Below are 24,470 nucleotides of genomic sequence, written 5' to 3' on the forward strand. Positions count from 1 at the left end.
GGCTGAATTCTCACCGCAGCCTCTCCTGAGCATTCCCAGCTATCCCCTCACCCCAGCACTCACTCAGCTCCATATGGGGACTTGTCCACAGGACCTGACCTGGCTGGTTGGACCCCTCCTTCCCAGGCTGGAGATGTGGCCACATGGACGGTCTGCTAGAACACATTCCAGGAGGAGTCTGGAATGAAAACCCCAGTCTGTCTCAGTGAAATAAGGATATGAGAGGGAAGAGGGGAGGAAATTTCATTTTTCAATCCCTACGTTCTACTTCAGACAAACCTGTTTCTGGTCTTTAAAAAACATTGCCCAATAACACAATTAACTAGTTAAAAGAGGCCCTACCTTTTGCCTTGGCCTGCCAAGTGGATGTCTTTTATTTCAGATTCAAAGCTAACTAAGGCTGAGATGTTTGGAATGGCTGAGGCACATGTCCTGGGAGGAAAAAGGGGAGTCCCTGGGCTGTATGCTCATCTCAGATTTTGAGAATGCCATGGATGCTCAAATGCCTCATAATCGGGAGAACCCCCCGATCTGTCATCATGACTCAGATTCTCTGGGGCACCTCAGTATGACCCATCACCCCCTGAACAGGATTTTGGTTTTCTGCTGCTGGCTTGTGTTGTGCTGGTCTGAATAAAGGAGACAGGCGGCCCAGTGTGCTCTCTCTATCCCCACATCCAGATTACTCTCTCGCATTCCCTGTAGTGGGTTGAATAGTGGACCCCCAAAAGATAGGTCCTAGTCCTTACCCGTGAAACCTGTGAATGCGACCTCCTTTGGGAAAAGAGTCTTTGCAGATGTAATTCAGTTAAGGATATCTAAATCATCATTGATTATCCAGAAAGACTCCAAATCCAATGGCAAATTCCTTATAAGACAGAAAAAGAGAGCAGATGACACAGGCACAGAAGGCAGCCATGTGAAAACAAAGACAGAGATGAAAATAATGCAGCCACAAGCCAAGGCATGCCTGCAGCCACCAGAAAGAGGACAGGACAGGACAGGAGAGGAGAGTCTCTTCTAGAGTCTTTAAAGAGAGGATGCTGCCAACACCTTGATTTCAGACTTCTGACCTCGAAAACTGAGTATAAACTTCTGTTGTTTTAACCATTTGTGGTGATTTATTATAGCAGCTCTAGAAAACTAACATATTCCATGCAATACCATTTCTTTTATAAAGAATTCAATCAGCCCAAGTGGCTAAGAAGTGGCTACCTACTGCAGCACCAACTCGTAGCCTGATCCTTCCTGCCACAGTGCTTTCTTAAAGCTCCCTTGCCCATGTTCATTCTGCCTGAGATGCTGTACAGCTCTTGATATGGTTTGGCTGTGTCCCCACCCAAATCTTATCTTGAATTCCCACGTGCTGGGGTAGGGACCTGGTGAAAGGTAATTGAATCGTAGGGCAGGTCTTTTCTGTGCTGTTCTCACAATAGTGACTAAGTCACATGAGATCCAATGGCTTTAAAAATGGGAGTTTCCCTGAAAAAGCTCGCTCTTTGCCTGCTGCCATTCATGTAAGACATGACTTGCTCCTCCTTGCCTTCCACCATGATTGTGAGGCCTCCCCAACTACTTGGAACTGTAAGTCCATTAAACCTCTTTCTCTTGTAAATTGCTGAGTCTTGGGTATGTCTTTATCAGCAACAGGAAATCAAACTAATACAGCTCTTATTGGTGAAGCCTGGCCCTGGGGAAGATGCATACCTGGCAGGAGATCTGTAGGACAGAGGATGTGCCTCTACTGTGCATGTGGTTTCACTTGTCTATTTTATATTTGTAGAGGATTGTCAAGATTCTTTTGAGATGCTTTCCCACTATCACAATGGTCCTGAGTGCTCAAGAAGGCCATTACATAATATATGATGAACTTGACAAAGATTCAGTTAAGTGGCTCAACCAAGAACTCAAACCAATGCTTTTCAACTGTGATCACTGCTTCTTCTACCCCGCTGGGTCACAGTCTACACCCGGGACAGTGGGGAGGCTCTGAGGTATCAGAAAATGTACATCCATCTTCAAAACCAAAATTACTAGGGGCTTCTTCATTTTGATTTGATAAATAAAACATCTCATGTCCTGAACTCTTTGCAAAATTGAGGAATGAGGTGTGTTTCTTCTCAAACTTGAATGTGCATGTGAGTCACCTGGGGGATCCTATTAAAATGCAGACTCTGACTCAGGAGGCCTGGGCTGGGACCTGAGATCCTGCGTTGCTGACGGGCTCCCAGGTTATGCCAGTGCTGCTGGTTCATGGATCACATTTCCAGCAGCATGAGATGGAGCCTCTGACTAATTTCTCTGTGTGTCCAGCATTAAGCTAATTGACCATGCTTGCCCTTTGCAATTCAGTAGTAGGAATTGTGGCTCTGACTTTGCTGTTGTGGGCAAAGTTGCTGACACATGAGCTGGCAATGCTTAAGGAAAGTTTTATTGTGGATCAATAACCATAAAAATATTCACACCTTTGGGTCGAATAGTTCTGCTTATGGATCTAAATAAATAATCCAGAAGATGAAAAAAAAAAACATCGGTATGAACAGTGGTGCTCTACAACACTACTATGTATACTAAAAAAGAAATATTTAAAGTCTGTCTAATATAAAGGAAATGATTAAGTAAATTGTAATAAAGCCACTCAATGTAACCAAGACAATATTGTAGAAATATGTTCATCTTCTTCCTTTCCTCAAATGCAACATGTCACTAAAGGAACAAAAATGGCATTAACCCACAAGGTTAACAAACTATTTGTTAATAATTTCAACATATTTGTCCAAAATACAAAGTCTATAGAATTGGGGAACATAAGCACAGGCACCCATGTCTCTATTTGTAATGTTTTATTTTTTTAATTGATCAGTGAGTACAAGGGTGATTTCTTACAATTTTTATACCTTTCTGTATGCCTGAAATATTTCAAAATTTAATTTTAAAAAAAAGTGCAGGTTTGGGTGCGGTGGCTCACACCTGTAATCCCAGCACTTTGGGAGGCTGAGGCAGGCAGATCACCTGAGGCTGGGAGTTCAAGACCAGCCTGATCAACATGGAGAAACCCCATCTCTACTAAAAATACAAAATTAGCTTGGTGTGGTGGTGCATGCCTGTAATCCCAGCTACTCAGGAGGCTGAGGAAGGAGAATCACTTGAACCCAGAAGACGGAGGTTGCAGCGAGCAGAGAACATGCCATTGCACTCCAGCCTGGATGACAAAAGTGAAACTCCACCTTAAAAAAAAAAAAAAAAAAAAAAAAAGAGAAGAAAAGCAAAGTGCATAGGGACAGAGTGAAGAACATTCTAACCTACATGCTGGGGGCAGAAATAATGTGACAAAGTGAGCCAGTTTTCCCAGTAAAGCCTGGCCTTGGCTCTTGAAGGCACCAGGGACCGTGGAAGGCAGGAATGAGGCATGGGGCTAACAGCAGAGGAACACTCAAGTCTGTCTCAGGAGACTTTGCACCCCTGATCTCCTGCCCCACTAGGAAACAATCTTTCCCACCTACCACCACCACAGGAGATGGGAAGTTTATTCTTGAAAGAAATTGAGCCACATACGCTCAGAACACAGGCACATCAGATATCGTAAGAGGCCAGCCGAAAACAAGAGAATTAATGAAGGCTCTACACACTGAACTGTGAGGCCTGTAGAGATGGAAAGTGGGATACCTTTCCTCGTCCACCATAAGGATTATGGCCAACACTGCTATCACAAGAGGTTAACAAGAGAAAAGCATAAATGCATATATTTCATCAAAGTTTTACATGACACAGAAACGTTCAGAAACAAAGACTCAAAGACTCAGAGAAAACTGTCTGTTTTTATGCTTAGGTTCCATGAAGAATGGGCAGCCTCATAGAAATGTGATTGGACAAAAGGGTGTGATCTACTGGTAACAGCGTGAGGGGAGAAAACCCAGCAAGGCCTGTCTGTTCAGATTCTTCTTAGTCTCTCTGAGTAGCATTCCTTCCTCCAGGGTATGGAACAAGACCTCTCTGGAATGAGGCTTTTCAAGGGAGAAGGGAGAGAGTGACCTTTCTAGGTTTTGTGGCTGGCTTTGCAGGAAAGGCATTCTAGTTTCTATGACCCACCTTGGGAAAAAAGAATTCTTGTTTCTATGACTTGCATCAGGGGAGAAAAAGGGATGGGAGACAGGGGCATGAGAGAAAGTGAAAGTCTTGGCTTCTGAGGCCCTTTCAATCTCCTTTAGTTCAAAGTACTCAGCATACCAAAGTGCCATACTTTGGAGTATCATGTTCTGAGCCCCAACAGACCCTTGGCCCCTCCCCGGCCCTGCTTTCAGGCCTCCAGGAGCCAAACATATATACCCACAGGCAAGTGACTGTCAAAGTACAACCTGTGGGCCAAACCATACTCCAGTCTGTTTTTGCAAATAAAATTTTATTAGAATACAGTCACACACATTCATCTGCAAGTTGTCTATGGCTGCTTTTATGCCACAACAGGAGAGCTGAGTAGTAGCAACAGACACCATCTGGCCCACAAAGCCTAAAATATTTACTCTCTGGGCCCTGTAGAAAAAGCTTGCCAATGTCTGCTCTAGAGAAAAATAGATCCCCCAGGAAAGACTCCAGATGCCTCACGTGGAGCTCCCATGAAAATACTGGTAAACTTCCCTGTGACTATGAAGCCCGTCAGTGACAAGCCCCATCCACATGCACTGAGCCTCCAAGCAGGTTTCAGTACCTCACTCTTAAGCATAAATGGATGTCCAAAGATTTTCCAGACACTCAAGCCCCAACGTGAAAGAGTATAATCAAAATAGACAGAAAAAAAAGGAACTTGGAAGAACTGAAATAATTCAACAAGTAAAAGAAACTTATAATAAAAGTATAGAATTAATTTTATCTGAGATATGAGAAGATATTTCATCTATAAAACAAGAACTTGACACTCTGATAACCAAAAGGAAATTCTGGAAACTTAAGAAAGTAATGACTCAAAATTAAAAAATAAATAAAGAGAAAGTTGAAAGAGAGTTTAACAAAAGACAAGGAGATGAAAAATGGTAGGGAGAATAGATTAACAATTCAGAATGTCCAATATTGAACTGGAAAAAACATAGAACAAGCAAACAAAGGAAATGAAGGGTATAAAGTTAGTGATGAAATACTATAAAATTCCTGATAAATATTTTCTTATCTGTTGCACACTGTGCCCAGCATAATGAATAAAACAACCAGCAAGGGCCATCATGAAATTTCAGAACACTAGCAATAAAGAGACGATTCTAAGTTGATAGAGAGAAAAGAAACTGAACAAAAGAATAAGAACAAAAATGGATCCAGGCTTCTTAATAGTAACACTGCATGCCAGAAAAAAAAATGGAGTGATGCTTCAAAATTCTAAAGGAACGTTTTTCATCTAGTGTTCTGTGTCTAGCACTATTAGTCAGGTATGGAGATAAAAGCATTTTTAGACTTGCAAGGATTTTCATGCATCCTTTATTAGGAAACTACTAAAGGATGTGCTTCAACACAACCAGGGAGTAAAAACAAGAAATAGACATGGAATCCAGTAAACGTGGGCTTCAACACAGAAATGAAGGAAGTCCCAAGATGATAATTGTGCATCAAGCCCATAGAGCAAATGGTCCAGTTTCAAGCAAGAAGACTAAAGACTTTGGGAGAGAAAGTCTCTGGGAAACAAGGGGACAGAACTGCTCAATTATTTGATGTGTTTAAGATGTGAAAAATTTGATTGCTAGATGTTTTTCAGGTTTGTTAAAACACTTGGAAAAAGTAGTATGATATTCAGCTGAACAGCAAACAATTTGTATCTAGTTTAATAATGTAGACACTGACTATTGATTTAACAAAAATTGTTATACAAGTCTACTTGGAAGACTGTGTAGGAAAAAGGTGGGAGTTGAGGACTGGTGAACAGAAAGTTAAATTCTTGTCTAAAATCAAAAAAAATCTAGAATAGATATAAAAGCATATAATTTAGAAATACATAGGTAACTTTTAGAAAAAACAAGGTAGAAAGTAGATGCCTCTCTAAGAAGGGATAGAAGGAAAAATAATTCCTTTGCTTTTTTAGTATATGTAATCATTTGGTACTATTTTATCATTCTAACTATTCACATACATTTTAATAAAAATAAAAATTAGTCTAAAATAGAGTATGTCAATCTATTAAATCAAAATCTATTAGATCATAATTATAACTAGAAAAAAGCTTTCTTTTTTTTAATGTTTATGTTAACTCCTTGTGGTCTGCTGGTATTTAAAAATCTTTGTAATAAGAAAGTCCTTCAATTGGGAATGCTGAGCTGGCAATCTGGTGGAGCTGTAGTGTCTTTTGTGAGATCCAGATGCCTTGAGAACCAGTCTTTGTGGGAGGGTAATACACAAACAGGTTTAACTAGTGCATTAACATCAGTAAGGCTAGCATAACCAGGGAGAGATGCACCAAGATTCAGGTAAAGAGTCAAGTAGGGAAAAGAGATACAAAATGCATGTGTATATTATGGCTGCAACAATGCAAAAATGGTATGTTCATAATGAGAAGAAAATAAGGACAAATGAAAACAGTTTGATGTGTCAGAAGTGGGAGCAGAAATAAATTTTTTCCTTTAATTTAGAATTATGTGAAGACTGCTATAATGTTTGTGTAAAATAGAATGGTTTTTTTTTTTTTAAGGAAATCAGTTGCATTCTTTGCTCTGCCTTCTTCCTGCAGCTTAATTGCCTACACAGAACAATACATGGAATATGACCCTTTGATAACACCAGCCGAGCCATCCAACCCTTGGATCAGCGACGATGTTGCTTTGTGGGACATAGAGATGAGGTAAAAAATGTTTTAAGGTTTGGGAGTGGGATGGATGTAGACAAAAATCCATGAGATCATGAGATTACCTCATATTCTGTCTTGAGTTTTTTTATTGCTAGAACAGAAATGCCTCAAGTAGCCTCCCGGCTGGCGTTCTACTTACAGTTTCTACCTCCTTATAGCTTTGATTTATGCAAAGCCACAAATCCTTTGTGGCTTCCCTCTGACCCTTTGGATAGCATGATAACTGGGACAGTCCCTCATCATTCTCTAGTTCTGATTGCTGGAAGGATAGAATTTGCTGTTCCCATTTTTTTCCTATTAGACAGCAATAACAATGGTAATAGCTGGCATATATTCCGCATTGGCCACATCCTGCAGTAAGTGTCTCTCACTGAGTTATCTTGACAGGTAAACATTACTGTTCTCACCATTGAGCAGGCATAGAAACTGAGGCACAGAGGAGTTAAGGAACTTGCCCCAGGTCAAGTTCTGCTAGTACGGCAGAGTTAGGGCTAGAACTCAGGCAGAGGGCTCCAGAACCATGATTTCATCACTCTGCTCTTTTGGAGTAACTTCCAGCAGTGATTCCAGCCAGTTTCTCCTTCCCTATGAGGGAAGCCAGTGTGTTTACTTAAGAGAGGAGGAACCAAAGCCCAGAGGGACTTGGACTACTTTCAGAATTACAGAAGGAAACACACAGACAAAGCTAGTGTGATGTGCCTTCGCACCCCCTGCATTTATTTCCGTTTTCATGTCTCTGTCACTCTCACATTATCTTTTGCTCCTTTTTCCGGCTTCTTTTCCTGAAAGGGAAAAAATCTTACAAAAAGTAATAAAAGTCACAGATGCTCATTATAAAAAGTTCAAATTATCCAGATGCGCATAAAGAAGAAAATGCTCTCTTCTTCCAACCCAATTTCATCTTCCAAAAAGAACCTTTGTTTCTAGTCTGATGCTGTGGTTCCCAAAGTGGACCAGAGCACCCCGGGCACTGTGGGAACTCAGAGAGTTACTACAGAATATTCCAAATTTTTTAGGGAGAAACAGTGATAGTTGACTCATGCCAGATACTGCATAAACTGCTAGCTTAAGATGGTTCCTTAAGAACCATCAACATTAGAGCACATTACATCCCTTGTGATGAAACGTGTCTTTGCAAATCTGGCTTTTCAGTGCAGTCGCTGTGATACAAAGCAAGTACTGTGTAAAAATTAACATGGAGTAGGACATAGGGATGGTAAGGTCCAATCTAATTCCAAAATTTAAGAAACATGTAGTGCCCAATAGGTGCATATTGTAGTTATTTAAGAATGAAAAAAAAAATCAATTCATACCTCTTTCAAACAGCTACTAAGTTGTCAGGATACAAATACATATTAAGTTGATTGGTCCTGGCCATAATAAATGACACTGTTAAGTATTTCTTTTGGCCCAGGGGCACTGTGAAAAACTTACTGAGACACTAAGGGTCCCAAGCTCAGCGAGTTTGGGAACATCTGATTTAGTGTCTATTACTTTGGATTTTTATGCATGTGTAATATTCTGTCCTTTTGTATATTGGCTATTGGGTTCTGTGTGTGTATACATATGTATATACGAATATAAGATATTCCAATAATTTTTAAATTAGCAATATGTCATGGCAGTCTTTCTGTGTAAACACATAGATCCACCTTACCCTTTTTAATAGCTACATAGTATCCCCTGGCATGGGTGAAGTAAAATTTATTTTACCAATCCCTGGGTCATAAATATTTAGGTTATATCCTCCATTTCTGCCACTAGAAACAATGATTCCAGCAACATCTTTGTACACAAGTTCAGTTATTTCCTTAGTATAAATTTTCCAGGAGTAGAATTTCTAGAAATGATATGCATATTTTAATTTTAGTTCATATGTCCAGATTCCTCTTGAGCAAAATCATAACACGTTTTTCATTCCCATAGCTTAAAAGTGCCCATTTCCCCACATTCTTACCATCCCAAGCATCATCAATCTTTTTATCTTTGCAAATCCAAAAGGCTAAAATAATTCTCATTTTACTCCTTTGTTTCTTTGTTAATATACTTGAGAACCTTTTCACATGGCTATTAGACAGATCCTAGCAATATGTTTTGCTTTGGATATTGGGATATACAACAGCACGTTTACTTGAATTATATATTTTATCTTTTTCCTGACATATTTCTGAATCTCATTCTTTGTTCTTCTTTTTCTCTTCCCTTTTACTTTATTAATCAAATTTTATGTTAACTTTGTTAAAACTCCGGTTTCTATTCTAGTTGCATTTCCTTTTAAATGTTTTTTTTTTTTTTTTTTTTTCTGAGACGGAGTTTCGCTCTTGTTACCCAGGCTGGAGTGCAATGGCGCGATCTCAGCCCACCGCAACCTCCACCTCCTGGGTTTAGGCAATTCTCCTGCCTCAGCCTCCTGAGTAGCTGGGATTACAGGCATGCGCCACCATGCCCAGCTAATTTTTTGTATTTTTAGTAGAGACGGGGTTTCACCATGTTGACCAGGATGGTCTCAATCTCTTGACCTTGTGATCCACCCGCCTCGGCCTCCCAAAGTGCTGGGATTACAGGCGTGAGCCACCGCAAAACATCATCAATTTAAACAAATAAGATTGAAGCATATAAAATAAAAAGTAGAAGTTACTTTTGCCTCCTTTAAATCCCATTCTTCCCAGAGGTGTGTTAACTTGATATATTTTAAACTAACATTTTTGAACTTATATTTCTATGAACATTTAAAAAATAACTAGCATATAGTATGTATATTCTTTCTAATATTTCTGATGAGACCTAAGTAGTTTCTTCTGTTCTAAGTCAAGAACTTAACTCTTTATTTAATTTAGGATTTTTTTTCTCTCTCTCTCTTTAAAATTGTTGCTCTTCTTTTTTCCATTCTACCCTCACTTTTCAGGAAATCCTTTTCTAAGAATTCTGGGCCTCTGAGATGGAGTTGCTGTATCTCTTATACTTTCCTTTTTATAATTTCCATCTTTTAGTCTTTTTATTCTATATTCAAAGGATACGATATCCTGAATTGCTCTTCAGAATCACTGCTTTGATTTTCAGCAGTGTCCATTCGTGATTTTATACTTCAATGAGTTTTTCTTTTCCCACTGAGTGTTGGGCGGGTGGTTGACAGCCACACTTTTCATTTCCAACACTTCTTAATACTTCTTGGACTGTTCTTTTCTTAGTAGCCTGCTCTGTTCTGTTGGTGTTTATCATCTTAATCCCCCTGGAGATGTGATACAGATTTTTTTCATATTTTGTATTTTTCCCATATCTTCATATCTCCTCTTTATTTCTGCCACTTAGTTTCATTCGGGGTTATTTATTAGAGAATCATCATCTTTGGTCATTGTTTCATTCCTCTGGTCACTGCTCAAAGCAGATCATTCTTTTCATATGCCCAGCTATTTGGAAGACTGCTCATTTTTATAAAGGAAGGTCTTGGCTTTCAATCCTGCCATACATTAGAACCACCTGGAAGTTTCTAAAAAATACTAATGCCTGGTCCTCACACACAGCCAATTAATTCAGACTTTCTGGCAGTTGGACAATTGGACACTGGGGTTTTTTGTTGTTGTTGTCGCTGTTGTTTTTAATCTCCCCACACTCAGGGAGATACAAAACATCTATGGTGCAGCTGGGGCCTGGGACTCTATCAGTAGCTGGTGAGGATGCTCTCAGTAATGGTGTGGGTCAATGGTTCTAAGCCATGCTGTGCATCAGAATCACCTGGGGTGCTCATTAAAAATACACACATACTGGGGTGGCTCTGGCCATCTGCATCTTGAGCAAGCACCCCAGGCAATTCTGAGGCTGCCACAGTTTAAGAACTCCTGGTGTGGTTCACAGAGTTCCCTGGCAGGCTTTCACCTGAGCAGTTTACACAGGTGTAGGGCTGCAACTGAATGTATGAATGGATGGGCATAGGTCCATTGCCACGGTTCCCCTCTGGGTCCTGGGTATGTGGTCCAAGAACAGACTAAAAGATTGGGTCCTCTCTTACAGTGAGACAGGTGGCAATGGGAGTCTTGGGGAGGTAGATCCCCACCCTCCCTAGTGTGACGTCCCTGCAGTCAAGTGCTCTGCTCTGTGGCTCAAGCCCTAATGGAGTTTCTGATGTCTTTCTGTTTCTTCGCCATGATACTCCCCAACAAGTGCACTCTTCTTCTTCCACTGATGGGTCTTAGGGGAACCCACTTGGATCTGCAGAAGCCAGTGAAAGGTGGGGAGAAAGCTAGCAAGTCTTTAAAGTCTCCCTGGTTCCCAAGATGTTTTTCCTCTGCATGCTGTGCTGCCCTTTAGTTGACAGAAGCACAATCCTCTGGCCTTAGTGTCCATCTCAGAAGCTGGCCAGGAAACAGCCCCCTTAACTTAGCAAATGCTTTCTGCCATGTGGAGCCTGTCCCATGTTCCTGAGTTGCTTCCATATGCCCCTTGTCGGATGCCCACCCACTGCCTCCATTTCCAGGCTTGCTGCCCAGGCTTCTGTTGGGGACACTCAGCTATTTCCTTCTCTGATGCCTTCACTGGAATTGTAGACTGCTCTCAATCAGCTATGTCACAAGTTCAGTCCATCTGCTTTGTGCCTTTCTGAAATTTCTCAGAGCTCTCATCTGCTGATGGGAAATTTCTTTGCCTCTACATACTATGTTTAGTTTTTTTGTTTTGGAGGTTTTTTTTTACTTAGCTCTGAGCACTTGCCCATTCCCTCCTCCTCAGCCACTTGTCCCCCAGATCCTCACATGGCTGTCTTCATTTCTCATTCAGGTCTCACTCAGCGTTGGTGTCCCTTCCTCAGAAGGGCTTTCTGTGACCACCAATCTGGAGTGACCACCCCGCCCTCCAGCTGTTCTATGACACGTCCTCCCACTGGCTCCCTTTCTAAATAGGACTTAGGATTATTTCAGTGCCTAGGCCTATCTGGCACACGGTGGGCACCGTGTGGGCTGGAGGGAGGATGGATGAATAAGTCATTCTTTATTTGATCATTTCATTGGTATTTGGGAGAGGAGGAGAGGCAAGCGCGTGAACCTAATTCACCATGATAAAACGAACTTCCTCTTTTGTTCTTGAAAGTCAGCAAAGAAGTAGGTAATCATTTAGGAAAATGGGGTCACCTGGCCTGTTGGTTTATTCCAACTTATTCAGCACTTTTTCCCCAAGAAGGTGCTACCTGCCCCTTACTACTCATGCCCTGGTTCTGCTCCTATTGTTCCAGCTTCGACTCTGAACTTCATGCCTAACCTAAGACAGCTACAGCGTTCTGTCCACTTACAGGCAGAATCAAGTGTTCGGATACAAGTGAAAACGAGGCCCTGTTTCTTCCCCCAACTGCTCCTACCCACTTAGTTGCTGGCAATGAGTGAGGAAAAACAGAGTGTGGGATCAGTGCCAACATCACACTTCAGCCAAGGGATAGTTTCTGTCCACACAGTGAAGGCTGAAGATGACCAATAAAATAACTGAGTCACTTTTTCTCAGTTTCAGTTTAATTCAGTACATAGGTATAGAAGCCTACTATGTGCTGTGTCCTGAACAAGAAGGGCTCTCAGGATACAAATGTAGCCAGGTAAATAGAACATGCTATCTTACCATCTGGCACCAGAACTCCTCTTTGCTTGGCAAAGGACACTAAGCCACTTGGAGTAGAAAGTAAGGCCCTCAGGGCAGAGAGGTTGGCAGAGACTCAACAACAAAGGGATAGGGTTGTGCTGTGCCCCTGAGAAAATGAGACAAATGAATTCTCTGTTCCTGAGAGGGGAGAACTAAGGGGAGGGGAAAGCAGGGGAGGGAGAGAAGCTAGAGGTCAACAAAAACTAGGTCTCTGTGCAGGGCCAGGGAAATGCCTAGCACTGAGGTGACCAGGGACTTTTCAAAAGCAGGAATGTCTAGTATGTGATTTTTATGTAGTAGGCTGCTAGGAGGAGCAACATGTACCCCCTTCTCAAGACCTTCAGATTCCAATGAAGGCCCCCACCCTCCCAAACACGTCATGTGAGGAGGGGTTTGGAGAATGTGGGTCAAGGTTTGCAGGAAAGTGGAGACTGAGAAAGCAGGACTCCCTCAGGAATTCATGTCAGTCTCAGGTGGGCTTTGGACCTTACTGGGCTGGGTGAAGGGGTCTAAGCAGACTTGTTATGATTTCCAGGGTCCAGGATGTCACAGACCATGTCTGAATTCTGCAAGGTGGAGAATATACTGTGTCTGCCTTGGGGAGGTTACAGACAGCCAAATGGAGGATAGCATGGTAGTTGAACAGAATATGGATAAGATGACATAAGATATAGCGTAAATAGTAGAAAATTGTGCTTTAATCCTTTCTCCTTCTCAGACAAGCTGTTCGATCTGGAAGTTGAAGAATAAGAGTATTATATGCAGAGGGGAAAAAGGCTACTGTTTTAAAGGATAGGCAAACCACACCTCAAATGTATGCACTATAGTGAGCTGTGATCGCACCACTGCACTCCTGCCTGGGTGACAGAACAAGACCCCTAAAAAAAGAGTAAATTCTGAGAAGTAAAGTCTAATTAAAGGAAATAGTGATCACCAGGGCTTCTCTTTGAGAAAAAGTCAGCCAAAAGTTGCCAGATGACATAATTCTTTATGTCATCTGAACACCACCAGGAGAATGTCCCAGGAACACGTATGGAAAGTGTTTCTGGTGATGCCACTAACCAGATGCTGGGGGTCTAATGAAACCTGGTGCTGCCAGCAGAATGTGGTTTGTGATTTACTCTCTCCACATGACTTCCGTTTCTCTCTCCCTCTCTGGGTATCAGGCACATGAGCAAAGAGCTGCAAGGAACCTGGTTTGTCCAGCTTAGCCATAGGCATTCACTCCCAGCCAGCCTGACCTGCTGAGAGGCAGAGATCATCCCTGAGCTGCCCATGCACAGCGAGTTTGACAGAACTATTAATCCAGGATGTTAGTCAAGCTCCTTTCCTATGGTAGTGGATCTCCAAATATGGCCCATTGGTGCCTTCCCTCTTTATATCAAGTAGAACAACGAGACCAAGGCCAGATGAAAAGAAGGGAACATCTTTTTCCCTCTCTCAAACTGTTTGAGAACGAGTAATGCAGAACCCCTGTGGTGGCTTCCACCGTGGTCATTTTAAATATTTGCTCTTGAGACGTTCCTTCTTGGAATCCATCTGCCATGCTATGAGAAGCCAAAGCCACAGGAGAGGCCATGTGCAGAGAGTCTGGTCAACAGCCTCAGCTGAGCTCCTGGTCAGCAACTAGCATCACCTGCTAGGTGATGAGCCCTCCTGGATGCGCAGCCCAGTCAAACCTTCAAATGACCCCACCTCCAGCTGCCACCCACCTACAACCATGTGAGCCCCAAGTGAGAACCACCCAGTGGAGCCTAGTCAACCCATAGGAGAGTGAGAGAGTAATAAGTTGCTTTTTCAAGCCCCTGGGTTTTAGGATGGTTTGTTACATAGCGTAAATAACTGGACCACTCTCCATTGGCATATTCAGGACCCTCAGGTTGTTCTTGGGGTATTAAATAAAATTGTGATTGTTTCTTCAGTAGCCTTGGCTCTGAGATGAGGATATTGGATTATTTTCTTTTTAAGGAACTGTCTTATTATTTCATAATTTTTCTAATAACTTATCTTAGTCTGTTCAGGCTGCTAAAGCAAAAATGCCATAGACTGTGTGGCTTAAAAACAATAGAAATTCTTTCTCACAGTCTGGAGGCTGGGAAGTTTAAGGTCAAGATGTCACAGATTGGGTGTCTGGTGAGGGTCTCCTTCCTAGTTCATAAATGGCTGGCTTCTTGCTGGATCCTCACATGGCAGAAAGAGAAGAGAGCTCTGGGGTATCTTTTTATAAGGACACTAATCCCATTCCACATGACGCAGTTACCTCCCAAAGGCTTCACCTCCCAACATCATCACATTGGGGATTAGGATTTCAACATGTAAATTTGAGGGGGAACACATTCAGTCCATAACATTCTATCCCAAGATCCCCAGAATGTATGTCCTCTTGCATACAAAATACATTCATTCCATCCCAATAGTCCCCAAAGTCTTTATTCTAGCATCACTTCTAAAGTCCAAAGTTTATCTAAATGTCATTTAAATCAGATATGAATGAGATTAAAAATATCATTTATCTAGAGGCAAATTCCTCTCCAGCTGTGAACTTGTGAAACCAAACAAGTTATGTGCTTCCAAACTACAATGGTGGGAGAGGTATAGGATAGACATTTTCATTCCAAAAGAAGAAATGTGAAATAGGAAAGAAGAAAAAGGTAATGGGTCCCAAGTAAGTCTAAAATATAAGAAAGGTAATGGGTCCCAAGTAAGTCCAAAATATAACAAAGGTAATGGGTCCCAAGTAAGTCCAAAATATAACAGGGCAAAAAACATTAAACTGTAAGGCTCTAGAATAATTCTTTTTGGCTCAATGCTCTGGCTTTTAGACCCACTGGGGCAGTAACCCCACCTCCACAGGTCTCCTGGGCTGGAGTCATGCACCCATGGCTTTCCTGGGCTGATGCTCTGTCTTCCAGGCCCATTTGGGTGGCAGCATTATCCCCACAGCTTGATGGGATGGCCCCACAGCAGCTTTCTTCTGGGTCCCCTGTGGCTTTCCCAGGCTGGGGTTCCTTGCCTGCAGGTCTTCTGGGTAGCCCAGTCCCCCATGGCTCTGCTGAGTGCAGCCCACATTGCAGCTGTCTGTGGGGACCTCATCCCCAAGGCACTGGGCAGGGGCATCCTGGCCTACCTAAATTGAAGAGATGAATTGATCCTTTAAAACTGTTCTGCTCTCCCACCACATGGCCCTTGCACTCTGGGCTTCTGGTACAAGTGGCAGCCCTGATGAGCTCTGAATTGTTTTTGAATAATTCTTCCATTGTCTTGAAGAATAGTTCCTGGATTCTATTAAGATGACTCATCTGTACTAATATCCTTATCAAACAGTCACTTGGCCACACTATTAGTGGTCTTATTTTTTTTGCAATATGGATAGACTAAGAATTTTCCAAATCTTCAGGTCTGGTTTCTTTTTGCTTAACAATTCTGTAGTCATGTTTTACTATAAGTAGCCAGGAGGAGCCAATCTGCACCTTCAACACATTGCTCAGAAATTTCCTCAGCTAAATAGTTAATTTCATTGCTTGCAAGTTTTACCTTTCACAAAATACTAGAATACAAACACAATTCAGCCAAATTCTTTGCTACTTTATAGTGAGGATCAACTTTCTCCAGTTTCCAGTAATATAAGTCTCATTTATGTCTAAAAGTCACCAGAAGAGCTTTTACCATCTATATTTCTACCAACATTCTGTTCAGGATTATTTAGGTATTATCAAGGAAGATTGAGGCTTTCTTTACAGCTCTCCTCTTTTCTCTCTGAGCCCTCACCAGAATATCCTATAAAGGCCTGGTTACAGCATTTTAGGCTTTTTCTTTTCTTTTCTTTTTTTTCTTTGAGACAGAGTCTCACTCTGTCACCCAGGCTGGAGTGCAATAGGGTGATCTTGGCTCACTGCGGCCTCCACCTCCTGGGTTCAAGTGATTCTCCTGCCTCAACCTCCCAAGTAGCTGAAATTACAGGTGCCCACCATCATGCCCAGCTAATTGTGTGTGTGTGTGTGTGTGTGTGTGTGTGTGTGTGTGTGTGTGTGTTTAGTAGAGATGGGGTTTTCCCATGTTGGCCAGGCTGGTCTCAAACATGCCCAGTCAATTGAGACTTTTTCTAACATATATCTCAGAACTCTTCATCACCCTGTAAGCCACTTTCACATTTTTAGTTGTTAATTACAGCAGCATCCTACTTGCAGTATCAATTTCTGTCTTAGTCTGTTAGGGCTGCTATAACAAAAATACTATAGACTGTGTGGCTTATAAACAACAGAAATTTATTTCTCACAGTTCTGGAGCAAGCAAGTCCAAGATCAGAGTGCTGGCAAATTCAATATCTGGCAAGGATCTGCTTTCTAGTTCACAGATGGCTGTCTTCTTGCTTTGAACTAGATCTCTGGTCTCTTATAGAGTACTAATCCACCTCATAACCTAATCACCTCCCAAAGATCCTGCCTCCTAATACCATCACTGTGGCATTGATCATGTCAGAGACACCACCTGAGATGCTGATCACCACTTCCAGAGGTCTGTCCTGCAGACCCTGTTTCAGCAATGGATGAATAAATACACTCACACACAAAGTACCATGAATTGAGTGGGCTAGAGAGGTCATCAGCTGCTCTCAGAGGGCAATTGTAGCTAACCAACCCCTACTTGCTGTTCGCCCTCACATTTATTCAGTATAGATTTAATAACAGAGTTTCTAAGTCAACATGCTTGTGGGTAATTAACATGGTTAAAAGAGTGGTTTTACGAATGACAAAAAGTTGAGTTCCAGAGTCCAGAGCAAACACCATTAACCAGTAATCCCCCTTCAACCTCCCCAAGAGGGCTATCCAGCACAAAGTTTATATGAGTAAACAAGTAGGTAGAGTAGAGACAAAGGAATGTAGGGTTAAACAGACTTAACTGGGGATGCTTCTGTTATCCCTAATCTTCACTCTGTGACCTCAGGCTCTAAGGTAAGGACTGGCTGCCTTCAGCCTGTTCCATAAGTTAATAAAAACCTTTCAGCTTTCCAAAAGGTTTGAGACTATAATCTTACCACTTTCCCAAATATTTCCCTTAATATTTTGCCAACCATCCTGAGTGAATCTCTACGTATCACATTGCAGGATCACCTGAAGTCAGGAGTTTGAGACCAGCCTGGCCCACATGGTGAAACTCGATCTCTCCTAAAAATACAAAAAATTAGCTGGCGGTGGTGGCGCACGCCTGTAGTCCTAGCTACTCAGGAGGCTTAGGCAGGAGAAATGCTTGAACCTGGGAAGGTAGAGGTCATAGTAAGCCAAGCTCGCACCACTGCACTCTGACAGAGTGAGACAGTCTCAAAAAAAAAAAAAAAAAAAACCAACTGGATGCCCTCTGGAGCCTTGCTGTCTAGATTTGATTCTTGACTTCATTACTTCCTAGCTGTGTGTCCTTAAGCAAACTATCATGAGGCCTCACTTTCTCTATCTGGAAAATAGGAATAATACTAGTATATTTTTCACAGAGTAGTTGTGAGGACTCAGTGAGTTAACAGATGTAAAATGCTTGGACAATGTCTAGCACATGGTAAGCACTGTACATGGTTGTTAAAGCAATAAATGCATGTAACAGTCTGCTTCTAACCAGAGGATATGCTTTATTCTGGATGTGTCAATACATTTTTAACCAGTTGTATATCCCTTGACTCTAAGCAGGACCCTAATTTCTCCCCTGAGGGTTGAAGAAGGTATGGGAGGTGGGGGATAATATGTTTTGATGAAAGATTGGGTCCATGAAGCATCCTGGGTTGTAGTACTCATGAAAAAATTATGGAGTCAAAAGTTGGGTCCATAATTGACAGGAATGGCCCAGGGAGCTTAATAAATGGCATGGTAGACAGCAGCCATTTGAAGGGCATGCTGGTGACCATCCCTTAACATGCCTCCTTAAAGAAACCGTTCATCATCGGTTACTGCTGGTATACAAAGGTCTGCATTTGGAATTTGTGCAGCTTTTATAGAATCTTCCCCTTAAATATGAGATGTTTCCTGTTGGTGCATGACTGCAAAACAGATTTGAGTCACTGAAGAGAATATGACACAAGCTTTTCCCTGGTATTGATTTTTTTTAAACCTTCTTCTTTCACCCCAAAGCAAAGAGCCCAGCCAACAGCGGGTAAAAAGATGGGGCTTCTCTTTCGATGAGATATTGAAGGACCAGGTGGGGCGGGACCAGTTTCTACGATTCCTGGAGTCCGAATTCAGTTCAGAAAACCTCAGGTAAATCTCTCAAAGTTTGAGCTGTGTGCAGAATGTGTGTGAAGAAATTTGCATGATCGGTCTCTCCATCTCTCTTTCTCAATAAAACATTAACAAGGTTCAAATTCAAGTGCCAGCTAATCTGGCTGAGGTTGAAATGGGGAAGAACAAATTAAAATATGCAACTCTGACTCCACCATAATAGCACCTGCTAACACCAGCATGTTTTACTTCAAGTCTCTATGACCTTTGTTCAACTAATTGGAAGTAAGTCTTCAATAATAATTAAATAGTCAAATGGATTTGATGACATTATTCATTAAGTACAGCCATAGAACCAGGAAGCTTCAGAGTGGAGAGGCAGCTCAGAGGCTCTCTCCTCCCAACTTCCCAGTCTAGGGACCTGAGTATCTGAGATGCTAAACAGAAGAGGGAGGAGTCTGTGGGCTCATTTCAGAATTTCAACAAGCAAAGTAAATACCACTCAATAACCAGAGATGTAATTGTAGCAGCTACATAACTGTAGCAGCTAATAAAAACATGCTTTTTTCTTTTAGAACAACTTCTGTCAACTCCAAATAGTGGTTACTCTGATCATCTGATGCCAGTGAGAACATCTGATTGATCCTCTTGTTCTATAACTAGTACTTGATGAGACTGTATTAATAATTACCGTTCAATGGGAGAAAAAAATAAGATATTCAAAACCTCAGGTCCAATATGAGAGGAAGAAAAGGGGGCAAATTAAAAGGAAAATCTCTTTGGTCATGAAAAATCTGGGAACTTGTTTATTTAGACTTTTATCACATTAGATGAAGAATCAGAAATCTGAAGAAAATGTGACTTATCTAAGACTTACCTAGTGATCTTAGCAAACTGGTGATTTCTTAATGGGTAAGATGGAATCTCTCTCTCTCTCTTTTTTCTTTGTGCCAGGTTCTGATTTATATAGCAGAGTAACACCCATCTTCCAGTGCTGTTTTCTTTAAAGGTGTTTTAATAATGTTTAAATATTGTATTACTTTAAAAACTCAGAGCATGTATTTCAGGCGAAGGACTGCCCCTCCAAAGTTAATGTGTAACATCCATCTACTTAGTTGAAGTTGAGACCATCTCAGTCCCATACGTCAATCAAATGATATTTATGCCACACCCGTGCTGTATCAAGCCCTGTGAGAGTCTGCTGAGAGACACAAGTCAAGATGTGTGATCTTTGCCTGCAACGACCTTGTAGGTCCTTGAGGAAAAAGCACAAGACGTGATTAAATCGTTGAATGTCTATAAATGCATGTAAACTCTAAGAACCATTTTGAAAGCATTTAAAGGAGAAGAATCAATGAAAGCTGGAGTGGTTAAATCATAAACTGGACTTTAAATAATATACAGGATAACAGTAGACAAAGAAGAAGGAGAGAGAATACTCCGGGCTGGAGGACCAAATGAGGAAAGGGGTGGCCGTGCGACTCTCCCACGCTGTAAGGTCCTGGGAGGACGCGTAGATGCTGACTAGCTGTACGGAGCATACCATTCTAGGCACCCATGTGTCTGTTATAAACCAGATAAGGCTGAGTATCTTATTTTGGGTTATGATACAGGCACCTTTCCTTATGCTGAAGCGTGATTCCAAACACTTCAGATCTTTGCTTCAATGCCTGATGAAGTATTTGTAACAGAAGGTTTGACTTCTCATACTCTTCACCAGGGTGGTGCCCAGACTAGCTTTCCGGGCATAGAAAGGAAAGCCCTCTGTGGCCAGCTTGATGGACCCAGCTGGTCTCTCTGTGTAGGCAGCTCAGTCCCAGGTTCCACCCCCACCATGGCCCCTATGAACCACCTCTGGGAGTCTTTCTTATCTCCGCTTCTTACCTGTTCCCCTTGGGTCTCCAAGATGGAGTGGTATAGAGTCCCCCTTTACCCAACTACATCTCAGCCCACAGGTAGCACTGCCTGCACTATTGCAGAGAGCTTGAAGAATGACCCAGGATTTGGTCATTCTGAGGGTCCCAGGAGCATCCACTGGCTCAGCTGCCACCTTGCCTGGTCAGAGCATTTATTCTGGAAAGCCCTGAGTGTAGTCAGAACCATACAGCAGTTCAGACTAGTTTCACAAATTATGCATCACACTTAAGGCCTGGAGTGCACCGAGGAGTGTGTCCCTGGCAGGTGTTAGTGCTTCCTCCTGCCATCACCTCCTGCACCTCTGCCAGCTCCTTTCCCTGTGCCAGGAGGACTACATTTAATCTTGGGCGAACGCACGCGTGTGAGCATGTGTCTGTGTGCCAGAGCCTAAGCCACACCCCCTAGCATGCAGAAATCCAGACTTCAGAGGGTCACCCCTGATCCATGACAGGAAAGGGAGTAAGGAAAATAGAACAGCAGGGAGGAAAGGGAGAGGCAAGAGCCTCTGAAATCCTCTCTGGATGCCCAAATTCCATTTTTATGATATTCAGCATGACTGGCTACATGGTGGGTGGGAGAGAAGCACAGTTGTCAATCACATAACTGTAGGACTCTCCTGTCACCCATCACAGGGTGGCCTCTTCCCCATTCCTTCAGCTGCAGATACCAGCGTAGCATCTACCATGGCACAGGGCCTGAGGATTCAAAGCTGACTGTAAATGTCAGAGCAGCCACGCACAGCCGTGCAGATGCACCTCCACTGTGGCCCATGCCATGGCGGCCCCTGGGAGTTGTGCAATATGGCACAACTTCAGGATCCTGCCAACCCGTCATGTTGGCCGTGCTGGAGCCGTCCCTTCTCTGCAGGGTTGGTCAGAGACCCAGGCTACTGGCATTGTAGCATGACAGGAAAAAGCCTGACCCAGAACCCACCTGGGTAAATTACAAAGTGCTTGTCCACTTCCTCCGTCCTCCTGTGCTCCCTCTTGTCTCTCCAGTGAAAGGGATGCTTAGATCATCACATTTTGCACAACCCACAGGGTGCCAGTTAAGTAGCCAAGCGGCTGAATTTTTATCAGAGCTTCAGAATGCAGAATGGAGGAGCCCCAAAGTGTCACCCTGGATCCTTTAAGGAATGACTTCTATGATGACATAATAGAATTTTAAGTCCCCTTTGATCAGTTTCTTCCGCGTGGGTCTGTGAGATGAGGGTGGGGCGTCATCTCCGTGGACTGGGTGGGGTATGGCCAGCAGTGCATTTTGCTGAAGCTGTGAGCTCTCTGTGGCAAGGACGACCTCTTTTTCTCCTTCTCAGACCCACCCCCTGAGCCAGGTGCAGGCTCCCTTTGCCCTGAATGGAGCCACAGACAGCTGTTTGCTGAGTGCCTTGGGAATGCAGATGGCTCTGTCCACAGGGCAGGGGCCTCACAGCTCTGAGACAGGGAGCTCTGTTCAGTTTCTTGGCCTCACCCTTCTGCCTGCTTTGTGCATTTTCCTGGAATAGTGACAGTCACTCCTTGCCATCTGTCTTTGTGCCTTCTCCTACATCTCCCCTACACAAATTTTTGTCCTCCCTGGCTTACGCTCTCTGCTGCATGGCAGAGAATGAGTTAAAAATCAAAATCCACAGCCAAGAGTGTCCCCTGTACATTTTTTATGAGCTGTAACATCTCCTGAGAGAAGGTAGTTGTTCCTCTAACCTGAATATTGGTGATCCGAGATCCAAGTGTCGGCTGAAGGGAGAAGCAATTAAAAGGGAACACAGTGGGGTGCCTGGTTCCTCTCCAGAGCTCTAGTCTGTGGCAGGGGCCCTGAGTCCTAGGAAGACCTCAGAAGGTTTGCTAGGCCCAGCAGGACCCACCACTTACCAAACCCACGATTAATAGAAACAGAGATGACTCCCACGACACCACAACCATCTGCAGTGTTTCAGCCACTGCCCAGTGAGCATAACTCAGCCTCAGTGGTGCTGGGGGTGGTTACTAACGTAGGTGCCTGGGAATTTCAGTCCCTCAGGGAACTAAAGCAAGTTTAAGCCCTGTTCCTGCGTCTCCAGTTGACCAGCAGAGGGCGCAGAAACACTTTCTTCTCTTCCGGAGTTTGCTTTTTCTCTGGGAACATACCAAAAGCTGTATTTTCAAACTTATGAAAATTCTAGTTTATGAAAAGATATGTAAAGCGGTGACTGAGGGTCTGCCCAGACCTCCCGGCAGGATGGAGAATGATCAAAGGCCACACGGTTTGTCTTGCGCAGCCAGCCTTGAGAGAAAATCCTATTCCTTGAAAGCCTCTAGGGAGAAAGGGGGCTCCCCCTGGGTGGCCCTCCCATCCTGTTCTCCACTGCTTTGCCCCAGTGGTATCTGAGCCCGGGCTGCCTCTCTCCAAATGCCAGTTTCCCCACCAGCATTTCTTTTTTTTTTTTTTTGAGGTGGAGTCTCGTTCTGTCGCCTAGGCTGAGGTGCAGTGGTGTGATCTTGACTCACTGCAACCTTCACCTCCCGGGTTCAAGCAATTCTCCTGCCTCAGCCTCCTGAGTAACTAGGATTACAGGCGTGTGCCACCATACCTGGCTAATTGTTGCATTTTTAGTATAGACAAGGATTCTCCATGTTGGTCAGGCTGATCTCGAACTCCTGACCTGGTGATCTGCCCACTTCAGCCTCCCAAAGTGCTGGGATTACAGGTGTAAGCCACCGCGCCCGGCCCCACCAGCATTTCTAAGTCATGAACAGGGATCAGATGCCTGCACAGGAGCTGCCTCCCCACTGCTGCTATGACAATTGGCATGGACCAGGATCAGGGCAGGACAGGTGGTCTCCCAGATACCAGTCCCTGTGACCTGCCAGTCACAGCAACCCTTCTGCAGCAAGCTTAGTGCAGGATGGGTGGATTTGATGCAGTTGCTGGCATTTCACTCCCCGCTGCTGCCCTCGGGGAGGAGCGGTACCTGCAGGTTAAGAGCAGAAGCTTCCAAAGCCTCAAGGCCTCCCATGGGCAGCAGATGTGCAGAGAGAGGCTGCTGTGGCTCTCTGCAGCGGGGAGGGTGGCCTGGGCAGCCTGGGCTCTGAGTTTCCGGCTTAGGCCTGTGGGGCTCGAAGATGGCCAGCCAACATGAACCAAAGCCTGTTCTGAATTTCAAATGGACACAAAGGTTCTTCGAAACCAGTGACGGTAAACGCATGGGATGTCAGGATGCTGTTGTGACAGCATTTTTGCTGTTGTCTGAGAGAGACAAGGCAGGTCAGCTCCAAGGCAGACAGAAGGCCAGGGAGAGTCCCCAGTGTGTGCAGGGAGAGAAAACTGCTGTCTAGGGAACGTTACCCCACACCCTCCCCCTGTCTCTTCTCCCCTTCCCCGCTCCTTCCCTCCTTCTCTCCCCTCCCCTTCCTCTTCTTCCAGCATGCCTGTTGTTTTTCCTTGTACTTAAAAAAAAATTCTTGGTTTTATGTTGCAAAGGAAACCTTTTTATTTTTATGTTAACATTTATTAAATTTGATTCTGGGGCCTAGTGTGATGGTTCACGCCTGTCATCTCAGCACTTTGAGAGGCTGAGGGGGACAGATCACCTGAGGCTAGGAGTTCGAGACCAGCCTGGCCAACATGGTGAAACCCCATCTCGATTAAAAAATACAAAAATTAGCTGGATATGGTGACATGCCCCTGTAATTCCCACTACTCAGGAAGCTGAGGCAGGAGAATCGCTTGAACCTGGGAGGCAGAGGTTGCAGAGAGCCAAGATCGAGCCACTGTACTCCAGCCTGGATGACAGAGCAAGTCCCTGTCTCAAAAAAAAAAAAATGATTCTGAAATTTGTATTTCCATCAGCTCTGGGTTATCTCTATATCCAGCTGAGTGATGTGCATTTTCATGTGGCCCCCAAATCATCCTGCAAAAAGGACCCTGAGCCCTCAGGAACC

At 43.4% G+C, this 24,470-nt stretch overlaps 1 protein-coding gene across 16 annotated transcripts in view; it reads left to right on the top strand.

Moving 5' to 3' along the window:
* RGS6 (regulator of G protein signaling 6) overlaps positions 1–24,470 on the top strand; it is a 646,702-nt gene that overhangs the window by 543,383 nt on the left and 78,849 nt on the right. For all 16 annotated transcript variants that reach the window (XM_064375005.1, XM_012438057.2, XM_012438051.3 and 13 more), the window contains exons 13-14: positions 6,704–6,814; positions 18,550–18,675. In XM_064375005.1, the coding sequence (XP_064231075.1) occupies positions 6,704–6,814; positions 18,550–18,675 (237 nt within the window). The remainder of the gene's footprint in view (positions 1–6,703; positions 6,815–18,549; positions 18,676–24,470) is intronic.

This window comes from Aotus nancymaae, unplaced genomic scaffold (assembly GCF_030222135.1).
Source record: "Aotus nancymaae isolate 86718 unplaced genomic scaffold, 86718_ANA_hifiasm-v0.15.2.pri h1tg000011l, whole genome shotgun sequence".
Taxonomy (NCBI): Eukaryota; Metazoa; Chordata; class Mammalia; order Primates; family Aotidae; genus Aotus; species Aotus nancymaae.